This window comes from Dendrobium catenatum, unplaced genomic scaffold (assembly GCF_001605985.2).
Source record: "Dendrobium catenatum unplaced genomic scaffold, ASM160598v2 fragScaff_scaffold_29, whole genome shotgun sequence".
Taxonomy (NCBI): Eukaryota; Viridiplantae; Streptophyta; class Magnoliopsida; order Asparagales; family Orchidaceae; genus Dendrobium; species Dendrobium catenatum.
In genome coordinates, this window is record NW_021318491.1 from 394,977 (window position 1) to 408,637 (window position 13,661).

The following is a 13,661-nucleotide window of genomic DNA, read 5'->3' on the forward strand; positions in this document are numbered from 1 at the left end:
TTCTACGAAGGTCTTCAATGGGAGCCGAGCAATTAAATGAGAGAGGATAAACATTTAGTTGGTAGGGCGTTACTATCATATGTTGATATCCCATCATTAGGTTTGATGATTGATAAGAGATGCTTGCAGATAGGTTGGATCCATGAAGCTCAATGTATCGAGAGGTGGAGAAATTATTGTGTACGCAATCCGAACGTGTTCGAATGTGCGTACACACTGTTTATTTTGTTACGTATTTTTTTATACATGATTTTTTCTATGTATTTTTTGCGTATTTTTTGTGTATTTGATGAGTATTATTTATTTGCTACTTATTTTGCCACGAAAAAATTATGTATCAAAAAATACGCAACAAAATAAGCAGTGTGTACGCACATCGAACACGTTCGGATTGCGTACACAATAATTTCCCCTAGAGGTGAGGAAGGCTAAAAACATACTTCTCAAATATTAAGTTGCACTCACCAAGAGTTATGGGTCACTGAGTAGAGGCCATGGTATACTCTTCAAAATTCTCTAAGAACTCTCCATAAACTCTTTCGGGATTTTCAAAATTTGCTATGAGCTTGTCAGCTTCATAATGAACCAATCAGACCCCTGATCCAACAAAGCACGTGACAGGCTCACTCAATTTACAGCAACCGCCCTTATACTTCTCAAAGCTCAAAGCTCAAAGCTCAAAGCATTGATATTGATTTATGATGGAGAGAAGCAGATGCCCTTGGATGTCTCTTTCTAGTGTGACTGCGCGTGTGCAAGTGGGTAGGGCTACGGTACAATGATTTTCAAGTAAAGGAGATAAAGCAGCAAACAGCTCTTTTTATGGGGAAACGGAAAAAGATGGAAAAGGGTGGACTGTGGGGGCATTGCAATGTGTGCCAGGTTGGTTCTGTCGGCAGCGAAATGTGCGCCACCAACGGCGGGGAGGGAATGGTTTTGTCACCAGCTCCCGCGATTAGCCGTCGGCGAGAGATTTCCCCTGTTTATTGCTTTAAAAGATGAGGAATCAATCGTTGCTTTTCGCCTTCCTCTACCTTTTCTGCTGCTAATGGTATGTAGTGTCATCGCATTGGATTCCAAACTTTTTGCTTTTCATTCTACATGATGAAATGCTGTAGCCTACATCCACGGTTCAATTATAGTAAAAATGCTAGAGAGCTGGAAGAAAGAGACGAAATTTTCCTCTAAAAAAAGGTAAAATCTTAATAAATTATTCGAATGTAAAACATGTTAATGCATGAAGCAAATTTATTTATAGGCCTAATTCCTTATACCGTTCTACGAAGGTCTTCAATGGGAGCCGAGCAATTAAATGAGAGAGGATAAACATTTAGTTGGTAGGGCGTTACTATCATATGTTGATATCCCATCATTAGGTTTGATGATTGATAAGAGATGCTTGCAGATAGGTTGGATCGATGCAGCTCAATGTATCTAGAGGTGGAGAAATTATTGTGTACGTAATCCGAACGTGTTTGGATGTGCGTACACACTGCTTATTTTGTTACGTATTTTTTTATACATAATTTTTTCTACGTATTTTTTACGTATTTTTTGTGTATTTAGTGAGTATTATTTATTTGCTACTTATTTTGCCACGAAAAAATTATGTATCAAAAAATACACAATAAAATAAACAGTGTGTACGCACATCGAACACATTCGGATTGCGTACACAATAATTTCCCCTAGAGGTGAGGAAAGCTAAAAACATACTTGTCAAAGATTAAGTTGCACTCACCAAGAGTTATGGGTCACTCAGTAAAGGCCATGGTAAACTCTTCAAAAATTCTCTAAGGACTCTCCATAAACTCTTTCGGGATTTTCAAAATTTGCTATGAGCTTGTTAGCTTCATAATGAACCAATCAGATACCTGATCCAACTCATCACTTGACAGGCTCACTCACTACTCATCACTCATTGAGACCACTCAGCATGCCCAATCTTCATTCATCACTTGGGGGATCAAATGCCACTTGTCACTAGACATACTCATTTGTCACTCATCACTCATCATTTGGCAAGTCCACTAAACTAATAACTATTTATATGTTAAGTGTTCATATATATTTTTATATTTTTTTAACTACATATTTGTTGTGCTACTCACCTTATATAAATAATTATATTCTTTATATATAGCTTTTCTTGTACCTCCATAATTCCATAAATAAAGGATCATTGGACAACTTTAGGAGAAGAGATTGTTATTTGGAAATACTTGGATCCATTAATTAAATCCTTAGATCTCTCTCTTCATAGTTTTTTCCTCTCTGCCATCTATTATGTCATGATCTTTTTAAGTCTTACAGTAAGCTCTAGTGTTGCCCACATAAAAAAAAATTAGGTTTAACATGTGCAATCAATAATCATCATGTCCTTGTGAGGGTGAGGAAGAAGACTATTGTGCTGTATATGCCAAACTACACCATATGGCAACATATATACAATCAATTTATTAGTGAAATAAATATTTCTAATGATAACCATATGAAGAGATTAAGAGAGATAAGAGACAAGGCACACAAGAGTTTATATGGCCTGATTGTACAGCATAAGCCATGCATTACATTGGTTAGTTTCACTATATAGCTAGGAAGTTCAAAAATAAAATTCCCACTAAATTGAGCTCTTCCAAAAAAGGAAATAAAATAGAAGAAAATTTATAATAATAAGAGTGAAGAAATGCTCTAAAGATTAGAGTTACAATAAATTTAGGATAAAAGACTAAGCTCTGAATGATGTAGTTAGATGAAAATCAAATGATGCAATTATCGTCGAGTCTTTTCCTCTTTTCTCCTTAGCATATCACCAAATTATCGGAGTGGCAAAATACTAATGAGGATTGTCAACTCATCACTCTCCAACAGCAAACTACAAATCTATCCAAATTATCCTCGCCTCTATAAGCGGCTAAACGCATTGAAGAACAAAATCATTTTACATCTTTCTTCGCAATGGTCTTCGTGAGAAGAGAGTCCTATTCTACAAATATATGGAATCATGGGACTGGAGTACAAACTTAGGCCAATATCAATAAAATGAATTTAGGATATATGCTTATTTCTGTTATGATTTAGAGCTTTCATGAATATCATATATGGTGCTTTATCATAGTTTCTTGCAAACTATACTTGACATGTTGATTTATATATATTTGTTGGTTATTAATAAAAATATTGGTCATGTATGATTGTATATATTTTGGTAGAACTCTATTGATTGTTGGCTAGTCGGGGTTGACGGGATCCTAGAGTAACAACTCTACATGAAATCATTGGATTTCTTTGGGTTGGTGTTTACTTTCCCGATGATGGATATATGATAAGCTGAAAATAACTATATAAACAAGAAAATATAGATGGATATGAATTGGAAATGAGATATGACTTACAAGCTATTGTGAGGTATATGGGTACCTAGTGTGGTGCATTTGTAAATATTATAATAATTTGGCTTCAATAGCTATTTGACATATATACATGCATATTAGAAGATGTAGAAAACATATCATATCTCATGACATATTTTGATATAGTGATTATAGGTTAGTTTCCTCTATTTCGATTGTTCATACTTCATGTTCTATTCCTCTAGTGGTTACTTGCTCATTTTGATTTATCAAACTCATCCCTTGTCTTTTTTAGAAGATCCTTCAGACGTGTTTGGTGGGCCGCCATCTCAGGAGCAGGGTTACCATCAATAAACTATTTTTTGTATTGTTTTCTTTTGTAGTAGTTTATTATGCTTATGTTTTATGTGGGATGGGTATTTTTCTTTCATTCTTGCTATATTACTTTATTGTTGGCTTATATCAGAATTATTATCATTTGAATGTATTGGTTAATTGAACATTTACTAATGGATTGACTTTATTTCAATTCCATATATATATATATATATGCAGGGTTACCATCAATAAACTATTTTTTGTATTGTTTTCTTTTGTAGTAGTTTATTATGCTTATGTTTTATGTGGGATGGGTATTTTTCTTTCATTCTTGCTATATTACTTTATTGTTGGCTTATATCAGAATTATTATCATTTGAATGTATTGGTTAATTGAACATTTACTAATGGATTGACTTTATTTCAATTCCATATATATATATATATATATATATATCCAATGGCAATCTAAAGCACAAAAAAAAAAAAATAGAGAATATTTGGAATATATAAATTGTTCTCACGAGAAAAAATTCTTGCTATGTCATTGTCAGTTGAGCTAATTCCTATGATTTTTTACTTTTATGTATTTTTCACATAAAAAAAATTTGATCTCATAAAAATTTTATCTATATATTAAAATTTTGTGGAAAACTATGATGTACATCATCTATTTCATCAGCAATTTTTTGTTGGAATGGGCTTAAAAATTCTTTTATCTTTTTAAAGATGAATAGCAATCATTTGATAGATCTAAGAATTTTAAAGTTCATTATAATTATTTTTAAGTCTATTATGACATATATTTTAATTGATTTTCAACCTATAATAAATTAATTAAATTTTTTAAATAAAACGAATAATATAAAAGCATAAATACACGCTGTTACCCCCAAAGATAGACAGCTGGAGTCAGCTACCTCTCCAACAATTTTTCTTTTTTTATATTGGACCAACCCATCCAACGCGGTTTCAATTACCAAAAAAAAAGTTTAAACTTATTTAAAAATAATCAAGAATTCAAATCCTTCAATTTCCTCTAAACAATTAAATTTTATTTTTATTTTTACAAATTATAAAATATAAATTTAATCAAAATAATTAAAATGAAAATTTATAATCAATTTTAAACCAATATAAAATTTAGATAATAATTAATCCTGTAATCATTAAATTTATTTTAGAATAAATATAATATCCTGTACATATATTAATAAAAATTTAAATTTCTCTCAGATAAAATTAAATTTAATTATGTTGAAATGATCATAATAAAACATTTAGTAAACAATATAGAGCTGAAAATCCAAAAAATTGCGTATTAAATAAACATAATTTATATTAGAATATATTTTTAAATTAAAATTTGGTATTTTAATTATTGTTATTATTATTGATATATAGAGAGGATTCCAATTCAAAGTTGCGAGCCATCAACGCAATTACCACACCGCGTGGCTCTTTACTCGTTCCATTCTCTCCTTTATCAGTTACTTCATTCTATAAAGTAATTAGCACGATGGCTTCTGCGGCCAATTGCTCCTCGAAGCGGAAAAGCATTTCTCCACAGTAGCCGTCGCCGGCGAAACCATGGCCAGCGTGGCCGTCTTCTTTCTCTTACTAATGTCCGTCGCTTTCGCTGCGGCTCTCCCCTCCTCCACCTTCTTCACCTACTCGGAAGCTCCCAAATTCCGCGACGCCGACACCTGCCCCGCCTGCACTGCCGGCGACTGCGATCCCGACCTCGTCCACATCGCCATGACCCTCGATGCACATTACCTCCGCGGATCGATCGCCGCCGTCCACTCCATTCTTCGCCATACCTCCTGCCCTGATTCGCTCTTCTTCCACTTCCTTACCACAGCCGGAGTCTCCGATTCCGGCAATTCAGGCGACGAGCTCGCTGCCGCGATGCGCACTATATTTCCATCGCTCCGATTCAGTGCCCATCGGTTCCGCGAAGATCGCGTACGCGGGCTCATCTCCGGTTCGATCCGGCCCGCCCTTGAAACACCCCTGAACTACGCCCGCAACTATCTCGGTGATCTCCTCCCCCTTTGCGTCCGCCGCGTCATCTATCTTGACTCCGACATTCTGGTCGTCGACGACATCCGCCTCCTCTGGGACTCAGCATCCACAGCCTTGAACGCCGCCAAGTCCGCCGCCGTGGCGGCGCCGGAGTACTGCCACGCCAATTTCTCCCGCTACTTCACTGCCTCGTTCTGGAAAGGGCCGTGGGGGCGCCTGCCCTTCGAGGGACGCCGTCGCAGGCCGTGCTACTTCAACACGGGCGTGATGGTGTTGGATCTGAATCGGTGGCGGGCGAAGGGCTACAGTCGGAAAATCGAGAGATGGATGGAGGTACAGAAGCGGAATAGGATCTACGATTTAGGTTCTCTACCGCCATTTCTCCTGGTATTCGCCGGTGAGGTGGAGGGTTTGGATCATCGGTGGAACCAGCACGGGCTCGGAGGCGATAACTTGAAAGAAAGCTGTCGTGTTCTGCATCCAGGGCCCGTGAGCCTTCTCCATTGGAGTGGAAAGGGGAAGCCGTGGGATCGGATGGATGCCGGGAAACCTTGTCCTATCGATCACCTTTGGAAAGTCTACGACCTATTTTCGACGGCGGTCACACCATCTTCTTCCTCTTCCCTTTCCATTTCTTGAAGCATTTCATTGTAGATAGGATATGATTCAATTATTTAGTCGTGTAATCCGGTATTGTATAGCATTGCAGAGATTGTTGGACAGTTATTTCATTCTTTTGAAAAAGTTTCTTTTCTTGATCCATTTTATTTTATTTTTTTCTTTGCTTTTTGAATCATTCAAAAGTGATAGTGTGAAGCCACCATAGGCTGTTGGTTAAATGAAAAAGTAACATTTTAAAGGCGCAGATTCAAGTTAATAGTTTGATATATTTATTATTCATCGTTACAAAAAAAAAAAAAAAAAATTCTATGAGATTTCTTTTCTTGCTTCTATTAATATTTGATAATCATGGCTCAATTACGAGCCTCCAACTACCATAGCCCCATAAAGGATTATTCGAGAACCATCGCCAGTCTACAATCCTCTAGACTCTATTGCCCATATACAATTGTACAAAAATTATTGCCCGATTATAGCCCTCCGACCTCCTTCACTTGATAATGATCATCCAACCATGGCTACCTTACAATGATACTTCAATTATTATCACCTGACTACAATCCTCTAACTGTTCTCACTTGACTATACCAATACACAGTGACTTTATCACCTACCAATATTAATAATGTCAACATGCACCATTGCTTATGAGATCAATACACGCCATCAAAATGAACTTTGACTGCTTTGGCCAACACCACATTTTATGCTAGTTTTCTTGATTTTGTTCTCCCCTTCTTAAATGAGTACAATCAAATATATAACAAATGATATATTGAAGGCAACTCTTATGCCACAAGATTTTTCCAACTTCTATAATGGAACTCATTTTGTACAACTTGTGTCTAGTATATTTTATCAACTTTTTCCAATCACCAGAAATGGCATCATTTATGATTGATAAGGAAAAGTTGTCTAGTTATATGTATTCTTTTGTAGCAATTGTGGCTATTGTCCATGTTGTTTCAAACTCGAGATTTTATAGTAAAATATAAATATTGACTATAGAAATATAATTATATTTTTCACTGTTTATTTATTTTCAGTAATGCAATAAAAGATGAATGAAAAATGAGTTGAAAAGATAATAATGAAAAAAAAATCCTACCACTTTAAATCCCGGAGTGTGCTATTTAAGATAAATGCTTTTAGATACTTTATATCGGCCCAATCAATTGGGTTAGGGCTTATATCTAGAGAAAGGTTAATTGATTTGACTTACAAGTTAGAAAGGAGACTTATGACTAGGGGTGTCAATTTCAGGTCACGGGTCGGGTTCAGGTTCGAAACTGACCCGACACTATTCGGGTCAACCCGAACCCGACCCGTTTTTAAAAACGGATCGGTTTTTCGGACCCGAACCCGACCCGCTTCGGGTCCGAGTCAACTTGACACGACCCGAATGACCCGTTTCCAACAAAAAAAATGGCTAATTTTCGATCAAAACGGGTCAATCTCCTCTTTTCTGGTCAATCTCGGGGTTGCCGGGTCAAAATCAGGTTTTCGGTTCAAAATTGGATCACTTTCAGGTCAATTTCGGGTCAAAGGGTTAACCCGAAACCGACCCGATTTTTGAAACTGGTCGAAATGATGAACCCGAACCCGACCCGTTTCGGGTTCGGGTTGACCCGGGGTTTTCGGGTCGTGTCAAATATTGACACCCCTACTTATGACAATAAATGCAGGTATGATTATATTAAAAAAAAAAAGTTTTCATAGCCCAAATAGGCAATGTGCAATTCCATTGCAAGTATTTTGGCAAAGCCTGTATTTGGGTTATATATTGAGTCCCAAATTGTATTGAACAACTTAGCTCACCACATCCAAATATTAGGATCTTCAGCATCTTTTATAATGATTGAGATATTATTTGGTGAAAATCTCTCTTCCCACTTACCATTTTGTGAGGTACTATCCGAATTGGATTAAGTTTGTTGAGTTATATTGTAGGCTCTACTTAAGATTCTTGGGTTTCAAATTCTCTCTGTTTATGTGTGACTATTGAGCATTCTTCGGGCAGCCTGTACAATTTGCATGGAAGGTTTTTATAGACATGCGCATACCTTGTCATTATTGTTGGAGTTTTTTTTTGGTAAATATTTGATGGTAGGAGTTCTCATGACAACTATGCAATGGATTGGAGATCGTATATAGGCAAATGATATGTCACAAAAAATTATCTTGATGGGACACAAAGCTCGATGCAAATATAAATTGAAAAGCTTTTAAATTAAAACTTAAGATAATCCAAACTCCAATTTCAGCAAGCTTATAGTCAAATTGAGCATCTCGAGAAGACGAACCGAATGACACCAAATTCAGTCCAATTTGAGCTTAAATGAGCTCAAATCAAAAGAACAAAGCATTCTGAGAAGCTTTTGAGCATTAATTGGATGGTCAAATGATATTCAATATATGACATGCTTATAGTCGAATCAAGTGGCTCGACGAGACAAATGTAACGAGCCCAAGATCACTAAATTCTAACACCACTAAGGCACTAAAATTCTCAATAAATGATTCATGATCAAGGGAATCAATATGGGTCATCCGATGGAACACTCCTAACATGTCCTTAATTTTCTCCATATTTACTAACCTCATTCTTCACATGAAAGATGAGTAGAAAAAGAAAAAGCTTGAGAGGACTCTTGAACTTTCCATCCAGTTAGGCCACTATCGGAGTTCTTCCATATCATTGATTGTGGTCAAGCTTTTGTCTGTTCTCAGACTATCGTCGAAACTCTTCATGGATGCTACTCACATCAGATCTCCTCCTAAATATTGTCACCCTATGACTATGGTCTATCGAACCACTGTCATCCGTTGATTATGATCTCTTTAACCACCTGGCATATCTATTATAGTCCTTCCTACCCTCGTTGTCTAACTACGGTCCTTCTGATCTCTGTCGCCCACCAACTACAGTCTTTTCGACCACCGTTGCCCGACTACAGTCCTTCCGACCTTCGTTGCCCACCAACTACAGTCTCTCTGAACACCGTCGCTTGCCGATTACGATCCTTCTGAGCACCGTTCATCACCCACTACGCTCATATAAACCAAATAAACACGCAAACATTCTCTTAAGAACAACTGTTATGTTATTTTCTAATTATGTAATGTGCTTTCTACAATGTGTATCTTCTACTTGAGCCAACACCCTCCTCTAAGGAAGGGTATTATTTGTAATCAACCATAATACTAGTTGATTCATTCAAGCTGGGTCAGACCCGTAGTTTTTCCTCTTTTCAGGATTTTTCACATAAAAATCTTGGTATCACTCATGAATGTTGCACCCTACTCTTTTATAAATTTGTATGTTGGATATTCGTACAAAGTTATGATGCTAAACTTTATATCTCTCTATCGCCACAAATATTTCAGGACAAAACAATAATAATAATATTTCTAAAAGGCATGCCCTTGATATTTAGCTATTAGTAGTAAAAGCACATTGATTTGTTAGTTGTGAAGTGAATATGCCACATAAATAGAATATTTTTTAAGTATTTTGAAAAAGTAGAGGATGGATCTATGCGAGTGGTTGATAGGGGTTCTTAGAAGCATTCAACTTTGAAAGAAGGGATAAGTGTAAAGTACGTAAGGAAGAAGAGCTACTTTGACAGTAGGGGAGAGTCTGAATTATTTAACTAATATATGATCAAAGAAAAAAAGGCAAAGCAAGTGGCTTGTGTTCTAAGCCAGGTGTTTGGGTTAGCAAATTTGTGCTAGGCTTCTAGGTTTAATTGCTGCACTAAATGGGATGACTAACTAGTTCTCTCAAGGCTATGCTAGTAGCATATACACCTTCACTAATATTAAGAAAGTTGAGATATTAGATTTGACTTAGATATGAAAAGATAGAGATAGGTCTAAAAAGACTTAGTTAGAAAATATTAGAAATGATCTTTTTTTATTAGATTTAAATGAGAATTTTGACTTTTAACATGATACAATGATGAAAAAAAGATTCATGTAGCCGATCCTACGTAGTGAGATAAAAGTTTGATGTTATTATTGTTGTGTTGTTATTTAAAATCAATGTTTTCCTTAAAAAGTTTTTTTTTTTTTTTCAATTCAAATCAGGTACTAATATAACCAAGCTTCGTTCCACTTGCCACAAGCCAAGAAATGAACGGCAGCCTGCTTCCTTCTACTTCCCACCAATACAACAAAATCCCTCTCCCTCTCTCTCTCTCGCTCTCTCTCTCTCTCTCTCTCTCTCTCTCTCAATTTCTCTCAACCATGGATTCAATAGCCCTTCGACGCCTCGCTCTCTCCCTTCTCCTCCTCTATTCTCTCTTCCCTCTCTCCCTCTCTTCTAATCCTCTGCGCCATCTTCTCCAATCCACCGCTCCTCCACAAAACATTCAGACCTTCCCCTCTACCACCGTCCCCATCTCTCCTCCAACCTCTTTATCTTCTTCATCTTCCTCCTCTCCTTCCCCGCCGGCACAAAATTCCACCAAAAAAAAAGTAGTCACGGCCGTGGTCGCCACGGCCGCTAGCAGCTTCGTTCTATCCGCCCTCCTCTTCTTAGCCTTCCACCACTTCACCGCTAAACGACGCCGGCTAAATCCCACCCCGACACCACCCTTCCGGCGCAAGCCGGAACCCGCTCTCAAAGGCGTTATCGTCGATGAAAACGGCCTGGATGTCCTCTACTGGCGAAGCCTCGATGACGCCGCACCCAGGCGCTGCGATCATTGCAATAATCTTCTCCGAGGATCCCCTGATAAGGAAGACGGCCTCTTGCCGGCCGAGCAGACCAACCTCCGGCGGAGGCAGGACGAACGTCGCACCCAAAAGATTCCTCTTTTGCCGTCCGACTCCATCAATTCCTCTTCCATGGCGTTCGCCGCCCAGCCAAGGCCCTCTAAGGCACCTCCGCCGAAAATTGCAAAAAAAAACAAAAGATAGTTTAATTAAATTTTTAGATATTTGGATGAATTCTTACTGAAATGTGGATTATTCATAGGAAATTTTTCATTATTTTCCGCACAATTTCGTTAAAAAATATATATTTATTATTAGTTATCTTTTCATTTACAACAATACCACGAGCTTTTTCTTTTCCTCTTGATGACGCGATTCCACGACGCGTATTGGCGTATTAGATCTTTGACTTCTAATACGGAAAGCTTCCAAATGTAAGCACATCTGACAAGGTCAACTTCTTATTAAAAGAAAAAAAAGTGAATATGAAACTAAAACCCCTTAGGATTTACTAAAACTTAGTTATAAACCTTCTATTTCTAATTATAATTAAAATAAAAAAATTTTGTATTAAAAAAATATTTAAAAAAATAAGAAAATTATTTCAAATGAAATTCAAGATTTTGTGACATAAACTTTTAATAAAAAAATTTTAATTTAAAAAAAGTATTACTAAAAAATTATTTTAAAAATATAAAAAAAAAAATATTCCAAACAAACGAAGCCTAAGCCGTCTAATTTAATTTTTAAATATAAAAATATAATCGAGCCGAGAAGATCAACATCAGTTGTTCAACAAATGTAGCAATTTTCAATTAGCAAATTACGCTATTTGAGTGAATTAAATATTAACAAACCACTTTGCTCAAACCAACTCGCAGGTTCGATGATGATATGATGGAGGCCCTGTTCGGCTACGTCGCCACCAACCGCAAACCACCAAATTCCAACGCCGGCGACACCTCAGCCGTCTCCAAAACAGGCTCTGCCGTCATCATTCCCAACAATCCCGCTCAAGTCCGCCTCCTCGACCCCCGCAAGTCGCAGAACATCGCGATCGTCCTTCGGACAATCGCCGTCAGCCGTCAGGAGATCCTCGACGGCCTCCAGGACGGCCAGTCTCTCGCCGCCGACACACTCGACAAGCTCTCCCGCATCTCCCTCACTCCCGAGGAGGTATCCCTAATCATTTCCTTCACCGGCAACCCGTCTCACCTTGCCGATGCAGACTCCTTCCTCTTCCACATCCTCCGCGCGGTCCCCACAGCCTTTCCCCGCATCTCCGCCTTCCATTTCCGCCGATCCATCTACGAACCGGAAATCCTTCACCTCAGGCAATCTTTGCAAACCCTCGATCTCGCCTGCAACGAGCTCCGTACACGGGATCTATTCCTCAAGCTCCTTGAAGCCATTCTTAAGGCCGGGAACAGGATGAATGCCGGCACGGCCCGGGGAAACGCGCAGGCTTTTGATCTCACCGCCCTCCGTAAGCTCTCCGACGTGAAGAGCACGGATGGGAAAACAACTCTGCTCCACTTCGTCGTTGAGGAGGTTGTACGGTCCGAAGGAAAACGATGCACCGCCGTCAATCGAAGCTCCAGTATTCTGCGATCCGCAAGCCGGAATTTTAGGAGCGGGGAGGATCCAGAAGCACATCGGCAGGCGAGGGAGGAGAGGGAACGGGAGTATATGATGTTAGGTCTACCGATCGTTGGTGGACTCAGTGCGGATTTCACTAATGTGAAGAAGGCAGCTGGGATCGACCACGATGCCGTCGCAGGCGGCTGTGAATCCCTAACGGCTCGAGTTGCGGAGATCTGGCAATTGATGAAGAGTTGGAAGGAGGAAGAAGGAGAATTTATGAAAGAAATGACGAGGTTTCTGGAGGCGGCTGTGGAAGAGATTGAAAAGGTTAAGGAGGAGAAGAAGAGTGTGATGGATAAGGTGCGGAGGACTATTGAGTATTATCAGCCTGCGGCGTCCAAGGACAATGCTGCGAAGCCGCTTCAGCTGTTTGTTATAGTGAGAGATTTCTTAGGAATGGTGGATCAGGCTTGTGTTGATATTACAAGGAACCTGCAGAAGAAGAAGCAGCTGCAGCAGCAGAAAACCCTGACGCCGCCGCCGCCACGACCGATGGAAGAAACGCCGGAAAGATTACCAGAGTTAAAACTGGCGTCGGTGAAGGAGGAGAGAATTACTGCCAGGTTTCCAAACTTGCCAGTTCGGTTCTTGTCGGATAATTCATTGTCGGGTTCTGATTCGGAGGAAGAAGAAGATGGGTTTTCCTTTGAGCAGATACATGTTTAGGCCAAGCATGAAATCTCCGCAAATTTGTGGGAACATCATAATAATTAAATTGACTTCAAAAATTTTGATTAGAAAAACATGGCTGAGAACAACCTTTTCTTTTGAGGACGACGTAACTAATCCATAGCGAAACCTAATAAGGCCACCCACCGGCATAAGGCCCACACATGCCTTGCCCCACTGAAGAGGCGAGGCCATAGTAGAGGGGATTCAAATCCGGAATGGAGAGTTCTCAACCGTGCTCGCACACCAACCACATTAAGCCTCAGCGTGTTGATCCAAATAGTTGTGGGACAAAACCATGATGATGAT

The 13,661-nt window shown here is 38.7% G+C and overlaps 2 protein-coding genes across 2 annotated transcripts; both read left to right on the plus strand.

The window, feature by feature from the left end:
• The first annotated feature begins 5,191 nt into the window (after positions 1–5,191).
• LOC110092443 (probable galacturonosyltransferase-like 6) lies at positions 5,192–6,430 on the plus strand. The gene has a single exon (XM_020817002.2). The coding sequence runs from the start codon at positions 5,262–5,264 to the stop codon at positions 6,336–6,338; it is 1,077 nt and encodes a 358-aa protein (XP_020672661.1). The 5' UTR covers positions 5,192–5,261; the 3' UTR covers positions 6,339–6,430.
• A 5,371-nt stretch (positions 6,431–11,801) lies between these two features.
• Positions 11,802–13,426, plus strand: LOC110092418 (formin-like protein 16). Its single transcript, XM_020816950.2, has one exon. It carries the CDS (start codon positions 11,934–11,936, stop codon positions 13,347–13,349), a length of 1,416 nt encoding a protein of 471 aa, XP_020672609.1. The 5' UTR covers positions 11,802–11,933; the 3' UTR covers positions 13,350–13,426.
• Positions 13,427–13,661: the final 235 nt, after the last annotated feature.

Coding starts and splice junctions, on each gene's coding strand:
- LOC110092443 (XM_020817002.2), top strand. CDS start 5,262: ATGGCCAGCGTGGCCGTCTTCTTTCTCTTACTAATGTCCGTCGCTTTC.
- LOC110092418 (XM_020816950.2), top strand. CDS start 11,934: ATGATGGAGGCCCTGTTCGGCTACGTCGCCACCAACCGCAAACCACCA.